Source organism: Chroicocephalus ridibundus, chromosome 3 (assembly GCF_963924245.1).
Source record: "Chroicocephalus ridibundus chromosome 3, bChrRid1.1, whole genome shotgun sequence".
Lineage (NCBI taxonomy): Eukaryota > Metazoa > Chordata > Aves > Charadriiformes > Laridae > Chroicocephalus > Chroicocephalus ridibundus.
The window spans coordinates 11,024,172-11,050,245 of record NC_086286.1 but is presented as its reverse complement, the minus strand read 5'-3'; the positions used below and the strand labels follow the sequence as shown (position 1 = coordinate 11,050,245).

Here is a 26,074-nt window from a genome sequence, read left to right as displayed (position 1 = left end):
CTGTAGAAGATTGAACATTCGCTTGTTAGTCTAAAGAATTGTTTTTTAAAAATCCCAATAAAACCATTGTTAATGCCCTGAGTGATTTGGATTAAAATGTGTTTTAGTCACCTGACTCACAAATAGTTGTTCACTGCTGAGTGACAAATACTCTTAATTCATTTTCTAAATAATTCCAGAATTCCTTTTATTATTTAAATGCAGACATTAACTCCTGTCTATAGTTATGTGCATTTGATTAAGATTTGATTAAGTCATAGGAGAAGCCAATAATGTCAGGATAGAGAGGCCTACTACATAACTTAATGAAAATATATTTTTAAATAGATTTTTCTCCTTCTACATTAATGACTGCATTCTTGTTTATGTGTAGTATCAATATCTAAGTAATTTTATATGCACATTCACAGGTGTGGCCCCGCTGAGATGTGGGACAGGTTTTAGCCTTTCCCAATGGGCGGAATAGTTCTGTTTTTCTTTATTGGGCTAATCCACGTGAGTGAGCACTTCTAGTAGAGTCACTTCAACACGTGCATCTGTAGCAAGCTGTATGGCCCCCTCAACACATCCCGCTGCAGGCATGCTTCTTTTTCCAGCAAGTCTGGTGTAATTCTGGAAAGGAAGAGCCACGTGCCTCCCTCGGAGAGCTCCCCAGGAGTCCGTGGTCCCTGCCACCTCCCCTGCGCTGGAAAGCTCTAAGTCATTGGTTTTCCTGACCCTTTTCTGTTTAATGTATGGATAGTTAAGCCCTTCCTTATGGAGGTGAAGACCTTGCATAACACTTCTGTCTACTAGCAGTGTCCTGACTTTGGTCCCCATATCCGTTGTGATGTTCCTTCCACTCTCTCCTCATATGCAGCTCTGCAGTTTCTCTCCTCTTTGCCTGAAATCCTTCTATTTTTATCCTTCTTCCACAGGGTGGAAGTGGTTCTTGTTCTTGCAACTTCATATCTATTCACCACCTCCCCATGGCGCCCCCCGCCACCTTTTCCCCACCACCTCGCCTGTGTGGCCTGTGCCATTCCTTCGCGACCCCCATTTCCTCATGGTTTGTTTCTCTTGCCCTTTTGTGCCCCCCTTACCATCCTTCCTCCAGCCATGGTTCTTCCCTCTTGAGGTCTCTCTTACCCAGCCTCTAAGATGAGAGACGTCAATTATTTGTGATGTCAGGGGCTTTATGTTCTCCAAAACCAGTTCAGCTGTCTTGCGTGGCTCCTGTATCTGCTTTTAGCCACCTGGGAGGACAGGCTCGGAGGAGGACAGGGCTCTGGAGAGCAGCCTTCGCCAGGAAGGCAGCTGGGTTTGCAAGGGAGCAGGCTGTGCAGGAATCAGCACTGCAGCAGCTCTGGGCCTTTTGGGATTTGAGCCAATATCAACTGTTGATTGGCAGTTCTTAGGGGCTTAATTTGTTGAGTCCTGCAGGATGAAAACAACGGGAGAAAATCTCCTCTTTTCCTAAAGCGGCAGCCTCCCTCCCTCCCTCCCCTCCCGGGCTGACAGATGGCTCCCAGCCTGGAGGTTGCAGCCGTCCCCTCCCCTCCCCTCTGGTGACACCGTCCTGCCTGTCAGCCGGCAGGACGTGGGGCTGTGTGGTCCCCTTGCCTTCCCGGGCAGAGCTTCCCTGATTTTGGATGTACTAGGTGGTTAGAATTCCCTTAACTGCAGATATTTCATTACTTGTTTTATATACGAACAACCCCAGAGGCTCTGACTCTGCTGTCACATCTCTGCCATACCAGTGTGGCTTAAATTTCCAGCTCCCTTTGCTTCCCATGCCTTTTCTTCCTTCTGGCTCATCCAGCTGGTCGTGAGCATCTGACGCTTGCTCTTCATCCACAGGAAAGCTCTTTGGTGGTGTAATTGGGTAATACTTTACTCGGGTCACAACCGTGTCCTCCCTGAGGCTGACACTAAGGGAAGGACGTATTACTGATGTTAGTTTGCCCTGATACAGTTATGTCTCGGTCTGTTCAAGATGAAGGCAGCAAGATAATGCATACTTGTCTGATAACTTTTCACCCTTTCCTCAGCCTGTACAGTAATATTTCTTGATGATGGGCAGCAACATTCAGCTTGTCGTCTAATCATTTTAAAAGCTGAGGGCACTGATGAAGGAGAAAGCTCTTTATAAAGGCTCTGGAGCTTCACAAACTATATTGTAACAATGAGACGGTCAGTCTTCATCTGTACCCTTTGCAGACAATGATCTTGTTTAAAACACCTCTCAACCTTGTCATTCTTATTACTTTTAACCCTCAACGTCCAGTGTGCGCTCTTGTTTTACTTTATTTTTGGGACCTTTGTTCTGCCAGCTTTCAGTTTATCCCCTGTAAGAGGCAGCTCCAAAGCCGCTGCTCGTAGTTGTAGCTTCCCCGGCTTCTGCTGCCTGCGGCGCTCTGACAGAGGTGAGGGACTGGGGCAGGGACCGTTCTGTGCCTGTGCCCTCCAGTTCCTGACCCAGCCTCGCTTACTTGCTCCTCATTTCTCATCTTTCAGAACTGAGACACCTCCAGTTGATGTGAGTTTTGCCTTCCCCGGCGCCTCTCTTAGCTTCATCTGAATAGGCACTTTCCTTGGTGAGCACATTTTTATGTTCCAGATTTCAGATGGGCTTCTGCCTCTTTAAAGTCACTTTTAGGCAACGTAGAAAACCAAATGAAACACACATATCAAGTGAAATGTCAGATGTGCGCGATTCTAAATCGATACAAAAGCTCCTCTCTGCTAATCAATGCGCGGAGTCTGTGCGGAGCGTGCAGACAAAAGACAAGGGCTGTGGCGGGACCCTGCAGTCCTCGCTCTCGCGCTGCGCTGGATTTCAAAGCGGCTCTTCAGGCATCCAGCACGTTTTGCATGACGTGCTGTGTGCACATCTGTTCCAAACCGATGCCTAACGCGTAGGACGAATCAGTGGCCACTTCCAGCACCGCCTGCTTTGTAGTGCTTGTCGCCGTGGTGCTGCCTCAGCTCTTATTTTGGGGAGATGAAGTCTGATCTGCTTCCTCATGTCCCAGGAGAGGGACTGTGCAGGTGCCACAAGAAGACAAAAGAAGGGAATTATCACTAGCTTTTTTCTTTGAGACTTAGAGGAGGAATTTAAGGATTTAGGGTGATTTTCTTTCAATGCCCTTGAAATCTTCCTGTGGGGAAGATGAGCTCATGGCTTCAGTAGATGCTGGTCCCAAGATAAATCCCCACCTCAGGGCCAGTTTCTGTAAGGAAGAGTAAGACAGCACAGGTAGTGTTTTCAAAGAATGGAAAGCACACCTTTTTTCAGTCCCACAAACCAAATCACAGTGAATATGTATATTCACACAGTGTACAGGTATCTGCCGTGCTCGTTACCAGATTCACTAACAGACTGCCAAATGTACCAAGTACTTAAAGACATGGCCTCCTCTGGGCTGCCCTGGATGGTCTAGGTGGATCTAGACCTCTGCCCTGTCTCTGAGAGTGATCGGCCCCAGCCACTGCAGGCCCAGTAGTCCCAAGCACTAAGAAAATACAGATCAGTCTGCCTCCTAAAGTAAGTATTATCCAGATCTGACATAGCTAGAGGTGTGTTTCAGTCCTGGCAAGTTTGGATGTGTTTTCCAAAATCTGTGTCACTATCAAGTATAATAAATCTGAATGCTTTCCTTTTCATGTAAATATCTGGTTGTCATTTATACCTCTCACAAATGTCCTGGCCTCCACAGCTTCCACTGGCTTCCTTCTGCTGCTGCAGTTTGAATGAGGGTGGCATTCCCTCTGAACAGTTTGAATTTGCTGTCTTTCCGTTTCATTGAACATCCCTCTGCTGGTAGCCATAGTAACACAGTTTGGTAAACAGGCACAACGGTTGAAAAAATATCTGTAATATACAGTTATCCCACTACAGTGCAAAGTAAATTGTACTTCTCCATTACTTTTTTTTTTTCAGCTTGGCTTGAGCATTTGAAAGAAGAAAGCCAACTTCATAAAGAGTTCAAGCCTCTTTCACATGCTTATACTAGCACAGAAAATACGCAGTTCCACTCAGTTAATATTAGAGTTTTTAAAACAAAACTCATCTCATAACCAGAAGTAGATGAGTATAGTAATTCTCCCCTCAGCTGTCTTTGTTTTACTTTTAGTAGCTGTAAATACTGGATCAGAAGGATTTAGCTATGTATAAAAAATCATACTTTATTTCATGTTCTTGTTTATTAAAATAAATAACATTCAGAACAAAGTGTAGGTTTTCATTTTGAAATTAGCCAGTAACCATTGCACAATAACCTACGCTTATTTACATCTCTTTTTTAGGCATTTTTTAGCTTTGCCTACAGGACGGTGGATTATGAAACCTTTAAGGCGATTAATGATGCTTGCCTTGTTTTTGATGGAAGACTTGTGATCGATAACGAATTCCGTACTAATGATGTCAGTATCAGGGCTGCAGGTCCTTTAACAAAGTACTCCAGGAGATATTGTGTAGGTGAATGGACACACAGCAACTTCAATTCAAAAGAGGTTGGCTGTGAGCTTGCTGCATCTATGCTGAATCTCTTTGATCCAACCCATCAGCCCTTTTCTAAGCCACCAGAAGGCACAGATAGATTCATCCCCATATACAAAAGCTGTATAATTAAAGGTACGTCAAAATGGATTTCTGTCATACTTTCATACCCTCTTTAGCATTTTTGCTGTTATATAACAAGAGTAGTTCCATCTCACCTAAGGTGCCATCTAATGGCAGCAGAGTCCTCAGAGCTCCTTATATAGTCAGTGGAGAGAGGTGAGTTGCAATAAAAGCTTACGCTGTAGATTTTTGCTAATAACAGACCAAATTGCGCTTTCGTTTATATTGCAGTAAATATGGAGTGTTTCCAGTGAAACTCAGTGTCTTTATTCCAAGTTCAAGATCAATGAAACTACAATCAGGACTTTTCAATGTGTGGCCACTGCACCAATATGTGTAAGAGTACCACAAAAAAGTTTATAAGATGAAGTCCACCAAAAAAAAATAAGTTCTTTGTTTTCTTTTTAGAGCCACTTGGTAAACAACGACAACAACAAAAGAGATTATGGGAGAAGGAGGGCAAGCAAATACTTTTTCTTCTTTGTTTATGATTTAATAAATCTCACTTTCATGTATGGCAGGAGGTGTTCTTCCTGGAGGTTATAATTACTTGCATATTTCCAAACCAGAAATCCCTGCCTGCTCGGACTTAGAACTTGCACCGTGTGATCATGTGAGTTACATTATTTAACTTTTCTTTGTTTCATCTTCCATTTCAAAAGATGTTCCATACTTTCTGATACTTGGCCTTCTCAAAAGCCACACAATTCCTATAAAGAGGACATAGGATAGTATTAGCTGGATTTCACTAAAATATACTTTCAGCCTTAGCGCTTAACCTCTTTCCTTCCTGGAATAAGGCGTTATAAATGCATGATAAAACTTTGCAGTCTATCAGTGAAATTCAGTTGATTTCTAGACTAGTAGGAAAAGAATGTATTCTGGAAGGGATGTGCCATACTTGAAAATAGCTCGTGTTGCAACCATGAAAGTCATCTTTGAACAGGAAAGAGGAATGCCCTTTGCACAGTTGGGCTACATAGGAGATTGTCCCATGATACAAACATGGAGATGTTTCTTGTGCTGGAGAACCTGTCTTGTGAAACAAGAAAAGGACTAGGTTCGTTATTTCAAAGCCAGAGAGGACCATCCACATAGGCAAGCTCCCGTTTCATACAGATTATACATTTTTCCTCAGGGATTTCTGCATCAAGCCCGTTCTTGTAGCTGATGTGAAGAGTGGCTTTTAAAAGACTACTTCAGTGCTGATTTTAAAACGTGGACAGCAATAGTCTATAGAAAGAAATAATTTTTTTTTTTTTAAAAAAAGGAATCCATGCTTTAGGGCGAGGAATCAAAGCATGGCTCACCTTGTTTTCCAGCTTTGCAGATGCAGGATGAGCTGTCCAAAGCAGCATGTACTGAGAAGCAGAAAGGTCTATCAGAGAGAGAAAAATTGGTTTGTCACTCCAAATTGCTAGAACATGATTAGAATTCTTTTGCTGCAGCTTTGATTACCTGCTGTCTGAAAAGGCAACATCTTTAAAGCCACTCCAGAAACTTCATGTAAATCCTAAAAGAATTTCCTAAGAAAGAAGTAAGAGAAGCTAGTGAAATCTATTAGCTGAGAGATGTGGAAGTAACAAAGGTTACTGTAGCCTAGCAACAGGTTTTAGAAATATATAAAACTGGAACATGAATACAGCTTTAAAAAATAGCTTCAAGCTATTTGATCATCCCACTGCAATGCGAGGTTTGAAACAAATTTTTACATTTTTGTCTTTCATTAAGTGATTGATTTAACTAGCTGAAACTAAACGATATAGTTTGAGCATCAGTATCCAACGTTGTTGTTCTTTTATTGATAGTAGAGTTGGTGTTAGCAACGCTTGGCAGCCCCTGTTCAAATTAGTAAGAGGGAGTCACTGAGAGTAATTCTAAATCATGCATATGCGTATGTGTTTGTGTGTGTACATATATACACGCATATACATACGCATATGCATGTCATGTAAGTATACGCATTTTTATTTTTTTTAAGGCAATAGTAATTAATCATTTAAAAGTCTAGAACATAGCCTGAAGGAAATGTTCTAAGAGATCAAACCCAGCCTCCTGCAGTTGCAGGCAACCGTCTAGTACATAATGCCATTTATAAAATTTAGAAGTTTGGTTTAGAACTGAACCAGGGTCATTCTTGGTATTTCTTTCCTTGTTGGAAGGCTGTTCCAACACATCACAACTTTGACTACTGGAAAAGTTCTATGCAAAGCCAAAAATGCTTAATTGGTATGTGATAAAGCTTTGAGTTGTAACATCGAAGTTTGCTTGTAACTGATTAATGTGTTAGCATCAACCCTCCGCCTGCAATCGTATAGCTTCTACGATGTGCCATAAGTTTGGACTCTGCAGATACGCTGTTTGTATATACATACAGAAAAAAATATATATGTATAGGTATAAATCTGGAGAGAGAGTAAAAGTATACCAGTGTATTCTTCATTCATCAGGACGGTATCCTGCAGTAAATTATGATATGCCATATGTATGCGATAATATGGACTCTGCATAAAAAATTGGGATGAATAGATTCCAATTCAGTTGCCTAAACAGAGGCATCTAGTGTTGTTTGGGATGCCTCAGGGCATCTCTCCTGACCTCCAGCTGCTCTTCCAGGAGGTCACAGGTCTCCCATGGATCCTGTGTCATAACTGCCAGCCCAGTTCGGATGGCCCAGATACCCTTGGGTGTCCAAATGTCACTCGGGATTGGGCAAGCAAAGCCCATGCTGCACACGCAGTTGTACGCTGCACAGTTTTGTGTGCGTTGTTAATCAAGGTCTAAACCACGCAGAAAATCTTTGTGTCCAAACCCTAGGAAAGTGCCGTGTTGTATAAACTATGTTACTATGTTCTTGTTGTTAAAATCCACAACCCTTTTTTTTAGAAATGTTAAATATCAGCTAGGAAACCCTAGCTGATCCTGTATGTATGCCAAGTCGGGTGTTCGTTCCATCTCTCCAGCTTTCCTTGTATTTTCTGTTCCAGGGGATGGAGATTATAACCGGAGAGGCAAGACATGGGAATTATTTCAGGATGCGTACCAACAAACATAGTATGGTAGAAAGCATCACCTGCTTTTCAAAGGAACCCTTTCCTGTCTCCAACTACATTTGCTTGTATGGACAACACGAACGTCTTCTTAATGATCTTTATTATCGCTGGAATGAAGGACAGATTACAGATCTTTACAGGTAAGATAAACTCAACATTGTGCATAAAATCTACATTCTGGCAGAATTTTAGTTTTATTTTATTACGGTCTGTCTTCTGTCTGTTTTCCCTTAGAACGAAAGATAGATTTTTTTAAAAAATATTTTCCATTCTTTGGCAAAATTTATCAGTGGTAATGCAAGCCCTGAAGACCTTCCTGGAAAGAGCGGTGTGTCTGAGATTTATTTAGAGAAGGAGCAGTGGTTTACTTAACCATCTTTCACCTGAAAGAGCATTTCAGTGTCTCTATAATTTTTGCTTAGAATATTCAGTAGGTTTAACTAATTAAGCTGAACCTGAACAATCCCTTTTTACTGAAGATTCATATGTGGAAGTCACTTTTAAAAGTCAGTATTTTTGTCACTTTGAATCAAACTTTTAAGCCGAAAGTTTCTAGGGAGATTTTAAATCACTCATGATGATAGTCACACTCAACAACTTTTCTGCTTATCTGGTTATTAAAAGAAAACCTAAAGTTTATACTCTAGACTGTGTGTTAAGGGAGTTATTTTAACTTAATTTTATAGCTGGAGGCTACATCAGGACTCTGCGTATTTACTGGAGGTTCCCCATCCAACTTGCAGGACTTCTCCCACCACTTTGCACTTTGCAGCAGTGAAACAGGCCTTGCAGATTTTCAGAGGTGCTCCCCTCTGCCTGCTGTGCCCAAGCAAGCGCGGGGCGCTCCTGGGGCCAAGGTGTTCCAAAGCAAGGACTGAGGTTCTCTCAAGTGGTGGGAGAGGCTGAAGCTCCTGGCTATTTCTATCCAAGATTTATGTGCTGTCTCCCCTGAGAGAATTTTTCATTGCTTTTGGAAATGCAAACTTAATTAAAGGAGTTATTATGGAGAGAGGACTATCTGAAAAAATGCGATCTACCATATCTTTAATCTTCTGCTACTCCTCCAGGATTTCGTATCTTAAAAAATTACCTGGCCTAAAAACTCAAATTTGTTTTATTCCTTATGCCTCAGTGAAAACAAGTGCTTTGGAGGTCAAGCTTGATTTAAAAAAAAATAAAAAACATCCAAAGAAAGAAACAAAAGAACCCCCAACCCCCCAACCAACTAACAACAAAAACAAAACAACCCTCCCCTCCCCCCCGACCCCCAACCCAGTAAAACCCAAAACCAAAAAAAAAAACCCAGCCTTGAGGTTCATTCATGGGGTAGAATTCTTTGAGGATGTAATTGAAACAGGAGGTAAAGAAGAAATTGCTGATACATCTTATTTTGATTTTCCTTTTAAAAAAACCCTCACAAGTGGTGCCTTGGGATCCTAAATTGTCACAGATAGAGAAGTGAAGTACCACATTACAGAAGCTGGTTTAGAGACAGAAAGCCAAGCACAGGAACAAATAGTAAATTTTTATGATGATACAAAGCTGATAGTGGTGCCTTAAAAGTCTCCAGATCTGATTGTGCTATATTTATAACTGATTTGAAGAAAGGCATAAATGGTAGCAGAATTTTCAGATTACAGAATGTTATTTAGTTAACAGTTTGTAAAAGTTTGTTGTAAAGGACGTGCTGTGGTCCAAAATAACCTTTGCATGATAATAGCAATCTACTGGTTTGAAATTCTGTAGGAACGAAGCACCTTGAGACAGGGACTTAAGAGCCTCTGAATTCCTGTACCTCTTTCTCTAGCTTTTGCACTTCTGCTGGTTCAGTGTCAAAAAGCTCCACCAGAATATGGATAAGGCATTGTACGCTGCTAAGGACAGAGAAATGAGAATGCCTGCTGAAATCAGGGAGGAGGGGGGATCCAGCCAAGCCCTTCAGTTAATGACAAAAGATCGGTTTGTATGCCGTGTTTTGAGAATAGTGGTATCAGCTGCCGTCTCAAAGGGTGAACTCCCCTGAAAAGGACTCAGGGCTTCACTGGGACTGGATGTGCAGCTCTCACAATTCTTCTGATGTGTTTTGCAGTCCTCTTCCTGCACTCTCTCCTCATTGTAAATATTACAGAGTCTAGCTCCTCATTTTTTTCCTTCTTGTCTTGTACTGAAAGGTGGGATGAACCCAAACTTCAACTGTGAGGTTTAAAAGCTTCTTGGTCAAAAATGCTTCTTTACAAATTTCGCTTCAGGAGACCTTTGTATGCCTCTGCTGAGAGGAGTGTGAAACTTGCTAATTATTGCTGCTGCAGGCATTGATTTTGATTTATAGAAAATGTTGGTTTTGTTTTACAAGAGAGGAATGGCACACAGGAAATGTAAAGTTCACATGAGCGGTATATTGTCAATAGGTGTTAAGCGGAAACTGAAGGAGGATGACACAATTGTATGAGATATGGGCTAAGACGACAGATAATTTTCTTTCTTGTCACAGCTGATGCTGATCAGCTAATACATTTTGCGCACTGAAAGAAACTCAATATTCAGGTTGTGGCAAGGTATCATCAGTCTTTTTCATGGTGTTACAATATGCAAACACAGCTGTGACCTAATCTTTTCTATGAACCACAAATATTGCCAGACACTTACGCCTTTGTTGTTTGCCCAGATGCGGTTACAGTGTCAGTTGTTATATGTACTAGCAAGTTTCACACCAGTATTGACATCTGGAAGAACAAATCATCTTGCTTTGGGATTTGTGCCTGCAACACAGGTAGCAGTATTTTCCTGACCTTGACAAAACCAGCATTTATTCCCTTTCTCTCTGTTGCTGCATGTGGGGCATGTAGCCTGGCCCAAGGACCTAAGAGCAGCTGCACTTACCTGCACTCTTGATAGCTTGATTTTGAAGAGATGAGACATTAACTTTCTGAACAGCCAGGTTATTTCTTCATGAGAGAAATTAATAATGTATTAGCCTCCTTTGCTCTCATGGTCGTGATAGGACCTCCACACAGTGCACAAGCTGATCGGGGGATTAAAAGTAAGATCAAGTTCTAAACATCTACAGAGATTTTAAGACTCTCAGGAGAAATGAAGATCCCAGTGATGACCTGTTAATAGGATGAGTCAGGCCAGTCAACATTGTAAGAGTAAGAAGTGCAGCTTTATCTGATGGCAGCATATACACTCATTGGGGGAGTCATCAGCTCCTGCAAGACTGCTTCTATCTTAACTGATCTTTGCTTACCAGGATCTGAAGTTGTGCAAGGTCAGGGTCCTCCCCCATCCACGTACTCACGGGCACCACGACCTGCGTGTCCGGGTGGTCTGGCCAGGATCACGAGTGGGCCACGCAGAGGGACACCACTTATCAGGTCCTCATCTCATCTCTTGAGCTCTTCTTAATTAGTGATGATGAACTACTTTTGGACTTGTCTTTTACAGCCTTTAGATGTGGATGTTGTTTGGGATCTTTTGCCTCATTATTTTATCTCACCCCTCATTAGCCCATGGCAAAATTCCTGAATTACAGTTGCCAGGTTTTTATCATCTGGTTATTTTATTGCCTCCACTCCTGGTTTTCATCTTCTTTATACCTTATCTTTAGATAGGTTTGTTCCTTCTCTTCTTGCTATTTGGTCATTTGAATGAAATAACATATGTTGCTCCGTAGCAATTAACATACGCTGTTCTTTAATCCTTGCTCGCTTGTTTCTTACAGTGCTTTCACACGTGTGCATGCACACACACATACATTTCCATTCATATCGGTCTTGATATTTCTGTTACAAACATCTGTACGGCGAGGAGGATGGATTCTCTAGCTAGTTTACAAGGTGGGAGACAGAAGAGCAGCCCACTGCAGTAAACGAAAGCCCTTTTGCCAAGGCAGAGTGAAAGGACTAGTGAGAAAAGGAAGAGACAGTGAGAAGAGGAGGCAAACTGCCTGTAATCTCCACCTAACAGTCCCAGCACAAAGCAAACTGGCACGGGAAATTGCTTCTTTCAGGAGGAGGTGGAGCAATGGGAAAAGGCTGGCAATATAATGTAGTCTCATAATATATAATATCATCTCATATATACAATACATATACAGCCACATAATACAACGTTATATACAATGTACATATATATATATGTACATATATATATATGTACAATATACAACAATATACAGTGTTAAAATCTAGCCATAAGAAGACTGACTCTTCGAAAACCATTAAACTCAAAAATGTTTTAGCATTTCTTGTGAGATGAAGATTGTCTTGAGGCTTTTATGTGGATAAAAAGCGGTGTCTGATCTTCTTTTGGCAAGGAATATGAAGATGCATTTGTTGATTTCTATGTGCGCGATAAAAAGAAGAAAAAATCTTTTGGGTGTTGTTCACATGGCCTGTAATGATCTCACATGACCGTGTGAATGCAAACCTGATATTAGGACCGAATTTCTCTCTTTGACTTTGAAAAAAAATCCTTTTAAACTAGTACACGTTACACTTACATCCACTTGCATTATCTTCTAGCAAGATGTGAAGTGCCCTTAGTGAAAAGAAAATGAGAAAATGTAGGCTGTGGAAAACGTTGTGGTTTGTTAGCTAAGCTTCTAAACTTGCTGGTTTGAAACATTAATTCCCCAATTCACTTCTTTATGCCTCTATTCTGGGGAAGGCCTTCCTATAAGGCAAAAAAGTACAATGTTTTAATCTTTTGGTCTGCATTTAGATTTCCCAGCATGGCATCTAGTTCCAGGAATGGACACAGTGGAACAGCTGTCACCTGGGAGCTAATTTATTTCTGTGTAGCATGCAAATTATCTTTTAAATAATTAGAGACTGCACCTAGCAATGAATTTCCTCACTGATTTGCGTTCAGTATAAGGGCTGAAAGTTAACCCCATGATACCGGATTTCCTGACCGTAATGTGCCAGTGCCATTTTCAAATTAGCAATAACAACAGGCCCTCAAGATTCAGCTAACTTGAAGAAGTAACCCCTTCCGGTTGCGCGCATGAAACTGCAGCTAATGGTAGTAATGAGATAAATAACATTTCCTTTTGTTGAGAAAAAAGTTCCATTGATTTCAGTATGAGTTCGACATGATTAAAAGCTGCAGGACTTGACCCACAGCTAAATAAAAGATTGAAATCACTTCTCCCACCTCCTCCCTTCCCCCTACGGTAAATGTACTTTGTGGAGGAAGCCAAACAGGGTGGTGGGCATGCATCGCCCTACCCCTGGGGCAGGTCAGAGGGGTCCACCAGTGGCTGCTGCCCCAGCCTAGTCCCATGCCGGGGAAAGAAGCCCCTCGGCCTCTAGATTTGCAAGACCGACAGTCTGATGCCCCCAGTCACACTAATACTGATGATGTGTATTCAGACTGCTGCCCTTTAAGACTTTAAGTTCAGACATTTATCAGCCTAGCAAGCAGTAACCAAATGAGCCAGCATAAAATCATCTGACTATATTGCCACAATCACTTGGGTACCAAATGCCCTAGCGCACTTGAGAGTGTAAGCTTGTAGTGAGTTAGATGCTCCTCCTCCATATTACAGTATTTTCCCAGCTCACTGAAAGCCTCAGATGTTTTTGAATTAATTTTTTGTTTCAGGGAAACAATGCTTTCAGCTCTCACCGTTAAACCAGCCAGCACTGCATCTGATGGAACTAAAGAGTTTTAAAGTTCCTTTTCCTTTCTCCTTCTTCAGCAGACAGGTACTATGGACATTTTTAAAGGAGGTCTTGGTGCAACTCTACCCCTGCACAGTTAAAAGAAATGCTCCTCAGAATGCCCAGCTGCCTTAGCTGGGATCCCAGTGATACAGATATTAATGCGATAACAACAGATATTAGGCTTTTTCCAAATATAATTGCCTATAGTTAAGCTTTTGCAGCGGTATTTGGGACTCACTTTCATAGGCGTGAGGTACTCCAGCTTAATTCAGAGTAGCGTCTGCGTGGGCTCAGTTCATTACTTAGCTAAACACGAATTTAAGAGCCAATGTTTTTGTTTCTACCTATGCAAACGACAGCTGAGGAAATAGGCTGTTAAGCCAGAAGATGACCACATCCAGTCAGACAGCTGTCTCTTCTGACTGCACCACAGTGGGATGCACTTCATCCCTCTGACTGTTTTATAGGATGCCAGGGTCTACTGGGCAAATTGTCAGGGCCTCGGACAGGCAGTATTTACTGACCAAGAAAAGTCTCATCCTCCCTTGTCATTGTGCTACAAGAAAAAGGCACCACTGCCATCAGTGATGATCGTCACCCTTCCATCTGCCTCGTGCCACCACGGTTGGTGTACTCACTCCATCTGTACTCACGCACACCATTACATTCCTGAGCAGAGAGCTCTTACAACGCAGTTGTCTGATGTCAGGGCAGGCAAAACCATAGGAACCAAAGACGCAGTATCCTCAAGCCGAGGATTTTGTATACAAACCTTTTATGTCACCTGGAAATTCAACAGCATTACTCCCTAGATTTGGAATCCACTTCAAGGAAGGAGTTTCTGCAATTTTTATTAATTTCCCGTAAGGCTGCATCTCAAAAAGGCTCAACAGGAATTTGAGTGCCCAAGAGTGAGGCTCTTTCCAACAGGAAAAAGAAAGCAAATTCCAGTAGGTTTCATATCAAGTGTCCCCTGTACAACACTCCTTCCCTCGGAGGTCTCTGGTGCTCTCCTGAAAGCCTTCAAATTCTTTCCATTGCCGTAGCAGCAGATAAAAGAGAGGGGTGGGGAGAGAGCTCCGAAATATGTTTTTCTTTTATTTTTAAGCTTATAGATTTGTTACTGGTCATCAGTGCTCCATAATGCTTCACAGAGGAGGAACGGAACCAGTCAGTTACACCCTTTTGTATTCTCCTGAGATGAAGGCAACTGTAAGGCAGTTGCCAAGTTATGGAATGTATCCACAGAGCGGTGGAATCTCCCTCTGCTGCATCTTAGGTACAAAATGGATAATTAGAGGGGTCTCCTGATACTTGGCAACCAAATGGATGCTCACTGGCATCATGCCTTTAATATGAGATAGAAGTGCTTCATGTAGGCTTCATTTGGCATTAATGAAAACCAAATCTACTAACATAATGTATAAAAATCTGACCCACTAGTTTCTAGAATACTTAAGTAGCTTATTTATCAAATTAGGTGTGAGTGTTTGTTTTTTGTTTTTTTTTTTACTTGGGATTTTGTAATACTGTGTTAATGAACTTGTTTTCAGTCATGACTTACAGAAGATGCTGGTTGCGTGACATTAATATGTCAGTAATACTGATGATGAAGCAAAGGTGTACCGCTGTTGCATGACAGCGAGTGCAGCAAAGGCAGCATCACTGGAGGAAAGGCACAGATTTGGGCTGACTGATGAAGTGTCCTGACAGAGGCAACATCATTATGCCAATCAGTTTCTAAAACGCGCCCTCTGAAATGTTGTGTTGCTCAGCCATCCCTTTCTCAAGTTTCTTCTTGTACCTATTTGCCAAATGTACTCTCTGTGTAATGCTGAAGTTAGTAAGATGCTGTACGTTAAGCACTTCTGGTATTTAACAGTTTGTAAAGCATGCTGATAGACTAAGGCATGGTGTAGCAATCAAAGTGTTTTGAATAACGTATATAACACAGACAATTTGTGTACCCTGTGTAGCGGTCTCAAGTAGCACCCTGAGGAGAATGAACTTGCCACCGTTCATCGCGTGGTAGCAAAGCTCTTTGCAGCAAGGTGCAGGTGCACTCCGAGCGCCTCATCTCCATTGCAAGCTTTGGGCTTCTCCAGAGCTGGGGTTTATATGTCCACCAAGCTGCAAAGGTCAGTCTGGGGACTGGTGATATTAGCGGCAGGCCCATAGAGAGAAGCCCTTATTGGCAAACATTAACCAGAGGCTCTTTGGCAAGTAGGAGTTGGGAGCGTGGCTTATGACTCTGGCAATACCAGTGCACGGGACAAAACGTACAGGGGATTTCACTGAAATGTAGTGACAAAGGAATTTTTTTTCCCAACGCCAGAATAGCAGATGGGATTCAGTGCTCGCGTATGAAAGGAACAAGCAACTTACACCTGCATAGATGTGTGGCGATCCACCCCAGATGTCTGTTAGAAGATCTGTATTCACTGCGGTTAGCAAGGTGACATGAAAACAAGCTAGCGCCCCTTTTCCTGCATGCAGCCTGGCCGTGGTGGGTGCTGCTGCCCAAAAGGCTGAGCACCCGGAAAAAAATAAGGGATACTCTACACAAAGCGGCGCAGCTGCAACAGCAACAGGTACCGATAGGCAACAGGACACAAGGCCGCCAAACATGCAACAGAAATGCACGAAGAGAGTCAAAACTCTCTTTCACTAAGACGCTTTGGAAAATTCCACCCAGAAACTATAGAAGTGCATAGTATCACCGGGTGTTTCCTTAGCTGTTCTCTTCAAACCCTGACATTTTTGCTCACATCACATTTTTTCATATTGGCTGTACAAACTAAATGCTCAAAAATAATTTGAGCAGTATGAACAAGATTTACTTATTTTAAAGTAGCCATTTAGATCTTTTCTACTTAGGCTCAATTCACACATCATAGTACTGTTTACATTAGGCTAAAAGTGATTTATTAAACAGGGTCATTTAATGAGAGTTTAAGCGGAAACACCACACTGGACTGTTTATTGATGCAACTCTAATAAATCTCACAATATAACAAATAAATTAGGAAAAAGAAGAACATTTTTTTCAGTATTATTTTAAAAAGGACTAGGTAAGGATGTAAATTTCTTACTTACAGCCTGGATAATCAGCGATTATTTAAACATGAAATGCATGCTACATAGAAAAGCTGTTTTTAAACCAGACTTTCAAAAACGAAGAGTGATTGTTCATTAAGAGAAATACTAGAATGCACTGCTGTCTGGAATTTGCCGGATCCCATACCATTAGCACACCGTGATTACATTTAAGGGATTCCACCTTAGGCTTTTGTTCATCATGCAGACGGTGAGACTTATTTTCTGCAGGGATGAAAAAAAACAGAAAGGAAATGTGGCAGGTAGCGAGCATGGCTGAGAGGGACTAATGCTACTCAGTACACTTTACAGCCTAATTAGAGGAAAAATTGTGTGCTTTTTATGAAGAGAGAGACAGGATAAGGAAAGAGGAACACAGGAAGGGATATCAAAGCACTAACAGCTTTTTTGCTACCAGAATCAAATGCTAACCCCAAGGTGCACTGGTGAAGCTGTACTTACATAGCAAATCAATATAAATGGTAGACCCCTTTAGGTAGCTTTAGATTTCTGTATACTAATGTAGTTTTTAAGGAGCGGCTAACTTGCTAATGAAGAGCTACGTTACTAAGAAACCCCACGTCCAAATTAGTAAGTAAAGGCTAGTCAACGGAATCTTACCACATGAATTTGCAGTTGAACCTTGCTGATTCATATTAATAATTACGCAAACCATTATGAATGATTGAACTCTGAATTCATACACAAGCAATTGCAGAAAAGCAGTCATACCACCGCACGCAGCATATTTGTTTGGTTTTGTGCATCAGATTTAATTTCCTTTTAATTGTTTTTCATAATACATTACACGTGAAATAGTACTATGTGAAAAAATGCAGTAAGCCTTATTTCAGGGTCAGCCATAGTTTCCTCATAAAAAGAGCAGACAGCAATGTTTCTCTATCAGTTGTAACGAGCACACAGTTTAGAAAATTTGATGAGCAGTTCAGTGAGAATCGGCTACACAACAACTCTTACTATCTAGTAAAATATCTAAACTTCACCAAATTCCAGTGCTGGAATAAGAGAGAATATGTCTCGAGGACACTTAGAATAGGAATGGACTGCAGTATCTCAACATGAAGCAAGTATTGCTAAGATCTGCTTTCTGATGGTGCCTCCAGGTAATGGCACTTTAATATAACATTTCCAGGATATTAAAAATGCAGAAACCAGAAATGATTATCAGTCATGATGGATAACTGCACTTGCAAAGTGAAGACGCTGCCAAGCAATACATAGCGTAAACCATGACCCGCATCCCCCTCGCAGTCAGCAGGTCTCTGCAGTAGCCCCAGGGAGGTTTTGGACTGGGCCCAGTATCGTCCTCCACAAGGTCTGGGTTCAGTGGTCATTTTTCTTGAGCAAGAACTGCAAGATCAGTTGCGTTGCACTATGTTTTGCTACAGCAGCTACAGAAAAAAGAGTTTTGTAAACCACAGGTTTTAAACTAATTGTCTTCCAAAGAAAAGACATTGTGGGTTCGGTCATAGTTCTGTCAAAAGTGGTAAAAAAGCATAGGCTTCCTTTCTATGATATACTTATCAAAAAGTACAAAAGAAATGTCAGCCTATAAATTAGTGAATGCTATCATTATTTTGTAAATCTGCCCAATGAAGTAAATCACAGGTTCATTGTCCATAAGACTATGGATTTCACTAATTACTGGGTCAGAGCAGTAGCAGAGGGTCCTAGATTAATGAATTTAACAGGAGTGACTAAAATGCACGGACAAACAGGTGCTCAGTGAGTAGAACTATAGAGCAAGGAGGTAAATAGCCTTCTTGCTACAACCATGCTGTTGGTTCAACATTTGCTTTCTTGTTCAGCAGCTGTAAGTGAATTTTAAGAAACTGTAAACCGGGGAACATTTTATGTTCTTTGTGATTAAGAACAATGCTTTCAGGTGGTGCTTTGTGGGATTTTACACAGATTAGTCTTGCTTTTTACCTACATAAATGAGCTGTCTTTCGAAATTATTGGTCAGGTGATATTTAGCAGGAAATGCCCAGTGGTTTTATTTATATTGCTTTTAACATTTTATGATCCCTGGTCCAGCTATGCAAGGTATATCTGGAAATACTCTATATCTTTTACTGGAATCACAATATCTTTGTAATTAAGGGTCTTAAAAACATCCATATAGCATCCCCAAAATAATGCATCTTCTCTTTTCCTGGCAAGATGGGACACTTCTTATGTGCACTTGTGTTGGAGAAAAGACTTTTGCTAATCTGCAAACCGTGTTTGGGAAGTAATGTCAGAATGACCTGGAAATTCAAATTGCATTGCATCCCAACTCGCCGCAGTGATTTCCTCTCCCTGCTCCCAGGAAGTGGAATTCCCTGCTCTCCATCGGCACTCCTGGTATAATTGTATTATACTTGAGCCCGTGTCAGTTGACCAGCTGCTTCAATTCCGTCTGTGTCCTTCTGGTTTGGTTCATGGTGTTTGTTGATAGCAGCCGCTTTCTTCTTACTGCCTAGGTAGTGGCAAAGGCAAGAAGGAATGAGGTATACTGCCGCAAAATCACACCAGCATTTGGGTAGTTTTCTCCATCGTGTGCCAACAGCACCAATGAGAAAGTCAGCTTCCATAAACTGCCAAAGTCATTCAAGATTAAAGAATCCAAACGAGATGAGCTAAGGAGTGACTTTGAATATTCTGAGGTCTGAGTATTTGAGAACCGACAGAGTATCTTCCAGATGTAGCTGATACAGCCTGGGGATTTTGCATTTCAAGCATTACATTTCTTCTTCAAATAAGAAATTTAAACCCAGAAAAATGGACATCCAGCTTGAAAGTTCACTGTGTTGTACTAAGTGTGGGAAGCTATAGAGAGGAAAGGAGACTGTACGCTACTTGCAGATTAACAGGAGATTAAGTTTATCAATGACTCTGCCTTATATTGTGTACTAAAAAAATGTGTGCTGCTCTGCGTATGCTTACAGTGCTGGATGATGGAAGATACAACTCTGACCAGAGTCCCACGGAGTTTAATGGGACGTAAGGCAGGTCACTAGTGAATTCCAGACTGCTTTGGGAACAAATGGATGTGATTTCATGAGATCTGTATTAATTATTATTTGGAGACATTTAACAAAAGTCGCAAACAGATACAAACCACTTCATAGATCGTCCGAGTTTCTGAACCTGGTTGTTTCCTTCCAGTTTATGTGTGTTGGTGAAAGAATGGGGATAGCAAGGAGTTGAATTTGGTTTTGTTATTGTTTCCATAAAGAAAGCTTTGAGTAGCAAAAAAACAGCGTCCTCAAAATCTGTGGTTAGTAACATGCCAGTAGTCTGCAGAGGGATTTTGCAAAGGCATGATGGTGCCAAGGAATGGGTGCCCACCTGCCCTTCAAGCTTTTGAAAATCCCCCACCTTGTCCCGGTCTCACAGCAGGAAGAAGTCGCCGGCAGCGCAGCGAGGCAGCAGTGAGTGCTGGCAGCTTAGGGTCGCAGTTTAAATTCCCTTAACTGGATTCTACGCTAGAGAACGGAGATCTCGGCGTGCACACGCACTCTGGTAATCTGATAAACCCACCTGCAGGGAGGGATTATTCCATGTAGTTTAATGAGCCGTCAGGTCTGCATTCCCAGTGCGTAAGGTGTGCCCACAGGCCTGTCCGCGGTGGCACCGGTTATCTCTGCTGTCATCGGGCTCACGGAAGCAGCAAGAAAAGGAATGGAAGTAATTAAAAACATATTACAACCCTCATATTAAAAAGAAAACCACTATTTCTCAGGCTGCAATAATGAGATTTACTTTCGCATTAAGAGGAATGAGAAAATCAAACCTTTTTTAAAAATTGGTTTCTGTTTTGTTTGCCATGTTGGACACATTCATATCACTGCTTTCAGTTTCTCTTTCCACCAGTGTTTTTCTTTTTTGCAGAGATGATTTCAGCTGAGATTTTCCAAGAAAAGCACCTGATATGAAATGCACAAAGTCGAAATCAACAATGGTGCTCAGAAGCCCGTCTTTAATAATATAAGTGGAAATTATTCAGGCCTTGCTTTGCTTCGTTTTCATGAAGGGAAGCCCAACTTGCACAAGTTTGGAAAACATTGCAGTGGTGTGATAGAAGTGATCTGTATGAGTATCACAGTTATGTCAAGCTTGCGAAGGATAAAATATTAGGTCTACCAGAATAGATAAGCTCACTCTACAGAGCTGGTCGTCTCCTTTCTGACATTACCTTCTTGTCACGAGGTTTAAAATTATTTATGAAAACTGCAATTACTGATTTATTTTTTTTTAACTTTATATCTTGCTTTTTGTTTTGTTGTTGTATGAACCAAGGGTGTTATTCTGAAGGTTCTTCATTCAGTTTTTAAGACTTTCTGTCTTCAACATCTTGCTGTCGGCGATACATCTCGTGCCGTTAGACTGGGCTTAGATGGCAGAAACGCTGCCAGAGGTCAGTGTCAGGTCCTCGCTGCCCCTGCTTCAGAGCGCCAGGACACACTGCAGACCTACGGCAGCTTCAGACTTCGCTTTCACAGAGGCAGAAGCCTTGTTCTCTGAAAGTGGTGCGTAGTGCAGATGAAATGGAGAGGAAATACAGATCGGTCTCGGACAGAAAGCCACGTGCGTGCATCCTCCATTTTTGCTTGCTAGCATTCGCCAACTTTGCCCATTTTATTTAATGCTGCATCTCTTGAAAAGGGAAAGATTCCATGTCTTTTGTACAGGACGCCACTAAATATTTTCCTCCTTCTTCCCTTTCATCTAATGTAGGCTACACATCACAAATGAGGCAGAACAGACTTTAAATATTGTTTGTCAAAGAAAGGCGAGACCAGCTTCCTAGCAACAAAAAGGATGTCGCTTATTGTCTTCAAAAGGAGACCATTTCATCCCATCTCGTTACAAATGCCTTCCCATGATAGCTTCTGTCGATATAAAAGTCTGCCAGCAGGGGATCCCCGTTAGGAAGTGACCAAGTTTGAAAACCCGTTATGCTCCTGGCAAACATTGTCATCTTGTACATATTTAGCCTGATCGCTCTGGCAGGTTATGAAAGACTAAATGGTGCAAACACATGTGGCAGATGCCGTTCTCATGATAGTTGAGGAGCCTTTGAGCCTCTGTTGGTAGCATGCCAGCTTCATCTTGTATACTGAAGAGCATTATACTTCCCAGCCTTCTACAGCTTGCCCCGGGGGACTGCTGCTGAAGTGGTAATAAAATTCAGAATGAGCCGCAGAAAGTCAACTTGTTGGTTTGGCTTCGTCAAATGGGGTTTTTCATTATTAAAAAACTTCCCTTTAGCAGCCATATGTAGATCTGCTTTCTCAAAAACACCTCGTGCCCCTTTAGAAAGGTGATCCTAACTGGAAAGATAAATAGATAAAAACAAAGATCTGGCAAAGAAAGCGAATTGTTTCTGTGAAGCCTATCTTTAAATTGCCTTCAGTCGTTACATTTCTTCAGGTGAAGGGAAGTAAAGGGAATCTGGGAGTAAATGTGGTTTACTGGTAGCTCCTCTTGAGAAAATCTATCTAGAAAATACAGACAAGACATTCTCCACTCCCCCAAAAAAGAGAGCATTTTATTTGTATTAAATACTGCAAACTGGGTGACACGTTTCAGGTTTTGAGCTCCAAATCCGTGAATATGGACAGGAACAGTTAAAAGCGCAGTGAGGGACTGAGCTGGTCACAGTAGCAGTAATGTGTAGCCTCCCTGAAACATTTTATAAACATCATTTAATGCAACATCTCAGTGAGGCAGCTGAACAACTTAACCAGGGTTAGAAGATGTGCCTCAGTCAAGAGATGAAATCACCTTATCAGGGTTAGAATTAAGATGCCAGCTTGAAAACAAAATGTTTGGCCAGTAGAACATGGCTTTTAGCAGGGCATATCAGTAAAAATAGAGAGTCTTTAATTATCTTAATGTATTCTTGTATAACATCCCCCTTTTCCCTGCTTTGCTAATATCAACATTGAGTTACAGGTTTGTGTTGGGTGGAGTTTATTCTTATGAAGTTGAAGGGTTTTTTTAAATATTTGGGGAATATCCTGTTCTTCTGTAGTTCTCTGCACCCATTATAGGTATATTAATTATTTAAATAAAAGATACCAAAAGCTGAGCTCATCTTTTCTAACATTTCATATCCAAATGAATAAATAGTGTCAGCAGTGGTAACGTGCTACCAGAGACTCCTAGGCTGGGCAGTACTTACCATAGCAAGAACACAGTGTTTGTAATAGCGTCAATAAATATTTATGCTATGAAAACGTCTATTGGAGAGAGCCCCACTGTGCCGGACGCTGTGCAAGTCGAGGAGAGGGCAGTCCCCGCCGGCCCGCGATACAAAGAGAAACGCAGAGGAAGGGGCACAGTGGGCGGGGGGAAGAGAGCTTATGACGGGGATGAGTATGGAAAAAAGAAAAAACCAACAAACAAACAGTGAAGTTCCGGCAGGTGCACAAATTGTTATTAATTGTGCAGGGCATTAGTGAGAGCTGGAGTTTCACTCAAAGCGTGTGAGAGGGGAAAGCCTGCCATTTGAGATTAATGAAAGAAAAAATCTGCCAAAAGGAAACTGTACGTTAGTTTTCTGTAGGCAGATACGTCAGAATTATTAAACTTGTGTAGCGCCTTTTAAGTTGCTTTATCCGGATGTTCGTTTAAAGACTATGCAACTGAATCAAGCGATAGCTCATGCGTACTCGTGACAGCAGTGGCAAGCAGGCTGCTGCCATTCCAAAGACAAGAACGTTGGTCGCAGCCACACAAATGCTTAAAACTTCCTGGGTGACCCTGCCGACATCTGTTCAGTCATTACTGGGATGAACGCGGTGCACCTCCTGACTCCAGTTAGCATTAACAAGAATTACACACAGAGCATCTCAACTGAAGCTGTAAAAATTATTTTTCGTTATAGAGGAAAGAGAAATAAATCACAGCTCTGTAATCTAGCTGCCCCCAGTTATATTTACAGCCTTGAGGTTCTGCATCGAGTCATGTGCTCTCCATCCTTTTACTCCTTTTTCACAGAAGAATGCTGTCATGAATGCTGCCACTGAAAGAAAAAAGTTACAAGAGCTTCCTCCTAGAATAGGTTCAATTTAGCTTCAGCGTACTGGTGCAAAGAACATATTGCAACACTGTGGTGGCCTGTTTTTCTGGCCTTTATTAATCCAGAAACCTTAATGATGAACAACATTTGTGTCATTGTCTACACAAATTTAATTTGTTTATGCAGCAGTTCAGTTAATCCTGCAATCTGCTTTTCTCAAATGAGGACAGATAATGGAGACACCGTTCTTTACAGGTCTTCAGGCTTTTAAATTCTGATAAAATCAGGATTCTTCACTGGGTCTTGCCACAGCTCTGAATTAAGCCACTTTAAATGTAATTACTGAAGCTGGCTGTACATCAGGAACATCCATTAAAAGAATTGATTGACCATGCTGTTACGGGAGGCATTTTATGAACAAACGATCACGATGGGTCCAGAACTGTAATTTATAAAGGCAAAAAAGCAGGTAAATACTTTATTAGTGGTTAATGAGAGGTTCACAAGATAACTAAATTTCTTCTTTTTTAACCAGCTACTTCAGGGAACCTTGGTCCATGGCCATCTATCACGATCGGTTTATTGATCTCAAGAAGGAACTGCGCCAAATCCTGATGTCGGAACAGGTAAGAAAAATGACTGGCGAGTGCATTTTATTATTTAGGTAATTTGTTAGTGTTGTTCACTTCGGTTTCTTCTCCTGTCTTTCTCCTAAAGCTTTAAGTTTCTGCTTAGCTATTTCCTCTGGGAAACTTGAGCAGATCCTGTGCCTTACAGGGGGGGTTCACCAAGCACAGCGTATTGTTTGGTTTCGGTTTTTGGGCATATTTGCAAATTTGCCAGTAGAACTTTTAAGTTGCTTTGTTTTCCTTCACAGCATTTTGCATTATATGTGCAGTTTAGTAGAACCCAGCAGAATCTGGAGGCTTATTTGTTCAGTTATCCTTTTTTTTTTATTAATGTTCCCTAATACAAGTACACTACAGGCCATCCTAAACCTGTCTCAGCCGAGCCTAGGAGAAGTGGGTTTTTCAACATCTACCCACAGGGAATGGCTTTTGTAGCTGAAAGAGTGAAAGCAACTGGCTTTTTCAGTGATAAGTGGATTTCCTGAATAAGGATGAAATTAAAATGTTTGCTAATGCTGTTTACAGCTTTGGTCTTAGTACCGTAGACGGAGGCATAATGTCTCGGCAGCCTGTAACTTTGCCTGCTCAAACATCCAAAGCCCGCTGCACTCCACGAAAAGAACCGCTAACCCCAGATTTCCAGCAACCCCAAGAACTGCCTCCCCCCACCCCCTGCTGAATTTCTGCCTGATCTCAAACATTAATTTTCAGTCTGCACCTCGATACTTCCAACCCACTACTTGGGACCAATTTACCCTCTCGCTCCTCGTGCTGCTTTTGTTTAACGCAATGGAATTCTCTGCGAGTATTTTTTAAGTATTCCCTTGCAGAGTTTTTAACTGCGCAGAAAACAAACAGAATCAACTGTAAATGGAGGGAGAGGGACAAAAGGAAGGGACGCTGCGTAGACTGTAGCCCACCCATTTCCACGGCCCAAACTGGCGGGCTGTCATATGTCACAGCTGTAGCCACACAAACGCCCGACCCCTGCCTCCTCCCAGAAGGGCTAGATGCAATTTTCCTCCTATTGTCATGACACAGAAAGCGCCTCAGTGCAGTTTTATTTTAGATTCTCTTGGAAGATATCTATAAAAGAGCACAAAATGAAATTCTGTGCAGAATGGGAGGCCTGATGAGAAGTGTTTTTCTTGCCGTCATTCAACCGCATTTCACATGCTGTGTGAACAACCTTAGAGAAAGGGGAACTGGTGTCCTACAAATTAAAGACTCGCTTGCCTTACCCTTTTCTTGTCACAGTAGTCCTGACACACAAAAATAGTCTCACTGAACAGACTGAAAGCACCTCTATGAGTCAGAATCGCTTACATGAACATGGATGACGGTTATCTGCATCTGAACGTAAATTTGTCTTTACTTTTTGTATTTTTACTTGGATTTTCTTCACGATGATTTTAACTATATCTACTAAATGTCATATGTTTTCCTCGGGTGTTCCTTCTAGGAGCGTTGCCAAATACATAGTAGGTACCATGCACTTACGGAATATAGCTTAAATGCCTCGGGGTTGGCTGTATTTCTGTATGCAGCAAGAGACCTGCTGTCTTTGCTTCCTGTTGCTCATATTCCAGCTCACTTCAGCATGCAGATGAACTAGGAATGAAATGTAAAACAACGAGGGGAAAATACACCTTTGAAAGAGATGTTTAAGGACTGTGAGTGTAAATACACAGAAGTCAGACACTTCTGGTTACAGTTTCCACAGAAACCAGAAATCAGTCTCATGCGTTTAGGGATAATATTTACGGGAACGTTAGCTAGTGGTAAGTAATACATGCATAGAAAAGCCAATTACAGCTGGGACAGGGACTAGGTTTTTAGCCTGCGTGTTGAAATTGCCACCCCAACGCTGCACTTGATGTATGCGCGACTCCTGCACGGGATGCTCTTGCCTGTCACTGAAAGCCGAGCGATGGCACGGGGAATGTTTACCCTTTCGCAGGATCACAAACATGTGTTTATTTCAACATGCA

The 26,074-nt window shown here is 41.7% G+C and overlaps 1 protein-coding gene and 1 long non-coding RNA gene across 7 annotated transcripts in view; one reads left to right on the top strand and one right to left on the bottom strand.

Moving 5' to 3' along the window:
* CFAP61 (cilia and flagella associated protein 61) overlaps positions 1–26,074 on the top strand; it is a 121,426-nt gene that overhangs the window by 85,465 nt on the left and 9,887 nt on the right. For all 6 annotated transcript variants that reach the window (XM_063327955.1, XM_063327953.1, XM_063327954.1 and 3 more), the window contains 4 exons: positions 4,288–4,615; positions 5,125–5,216; positions 7,591–7,796; positions 23,990–24,080. In XM_063327955.1, the coding sequence (XP_063184025.1) occupies positions 4,288–4,615; positions 5,125–5,216; positions 7,591–7,796; positions 23,990–24,080 (717 nt within the window). The remainder of the gene's footprint in view (positions 1–4,287; positions 4,616–5,124; positions 5,217–7,590; positions 7,797–23,989; positions 24,081–26,074) is intronic.
* On the bottom strand, positions 13–23,999 carry LOC134512539 (uncharacterized). Its single transcript, XR_010070153.1, has 4 exons — positions 19,968–23,999; positions 6,062–6,129; positions 5,914–5,981; positions 13–3,212 (listed from the first exon to the last, which is right to left on the bottom strand). It is a non-coding gene; the product is annotated as an uncharacterized LOC134512539 (long non-coding RNA).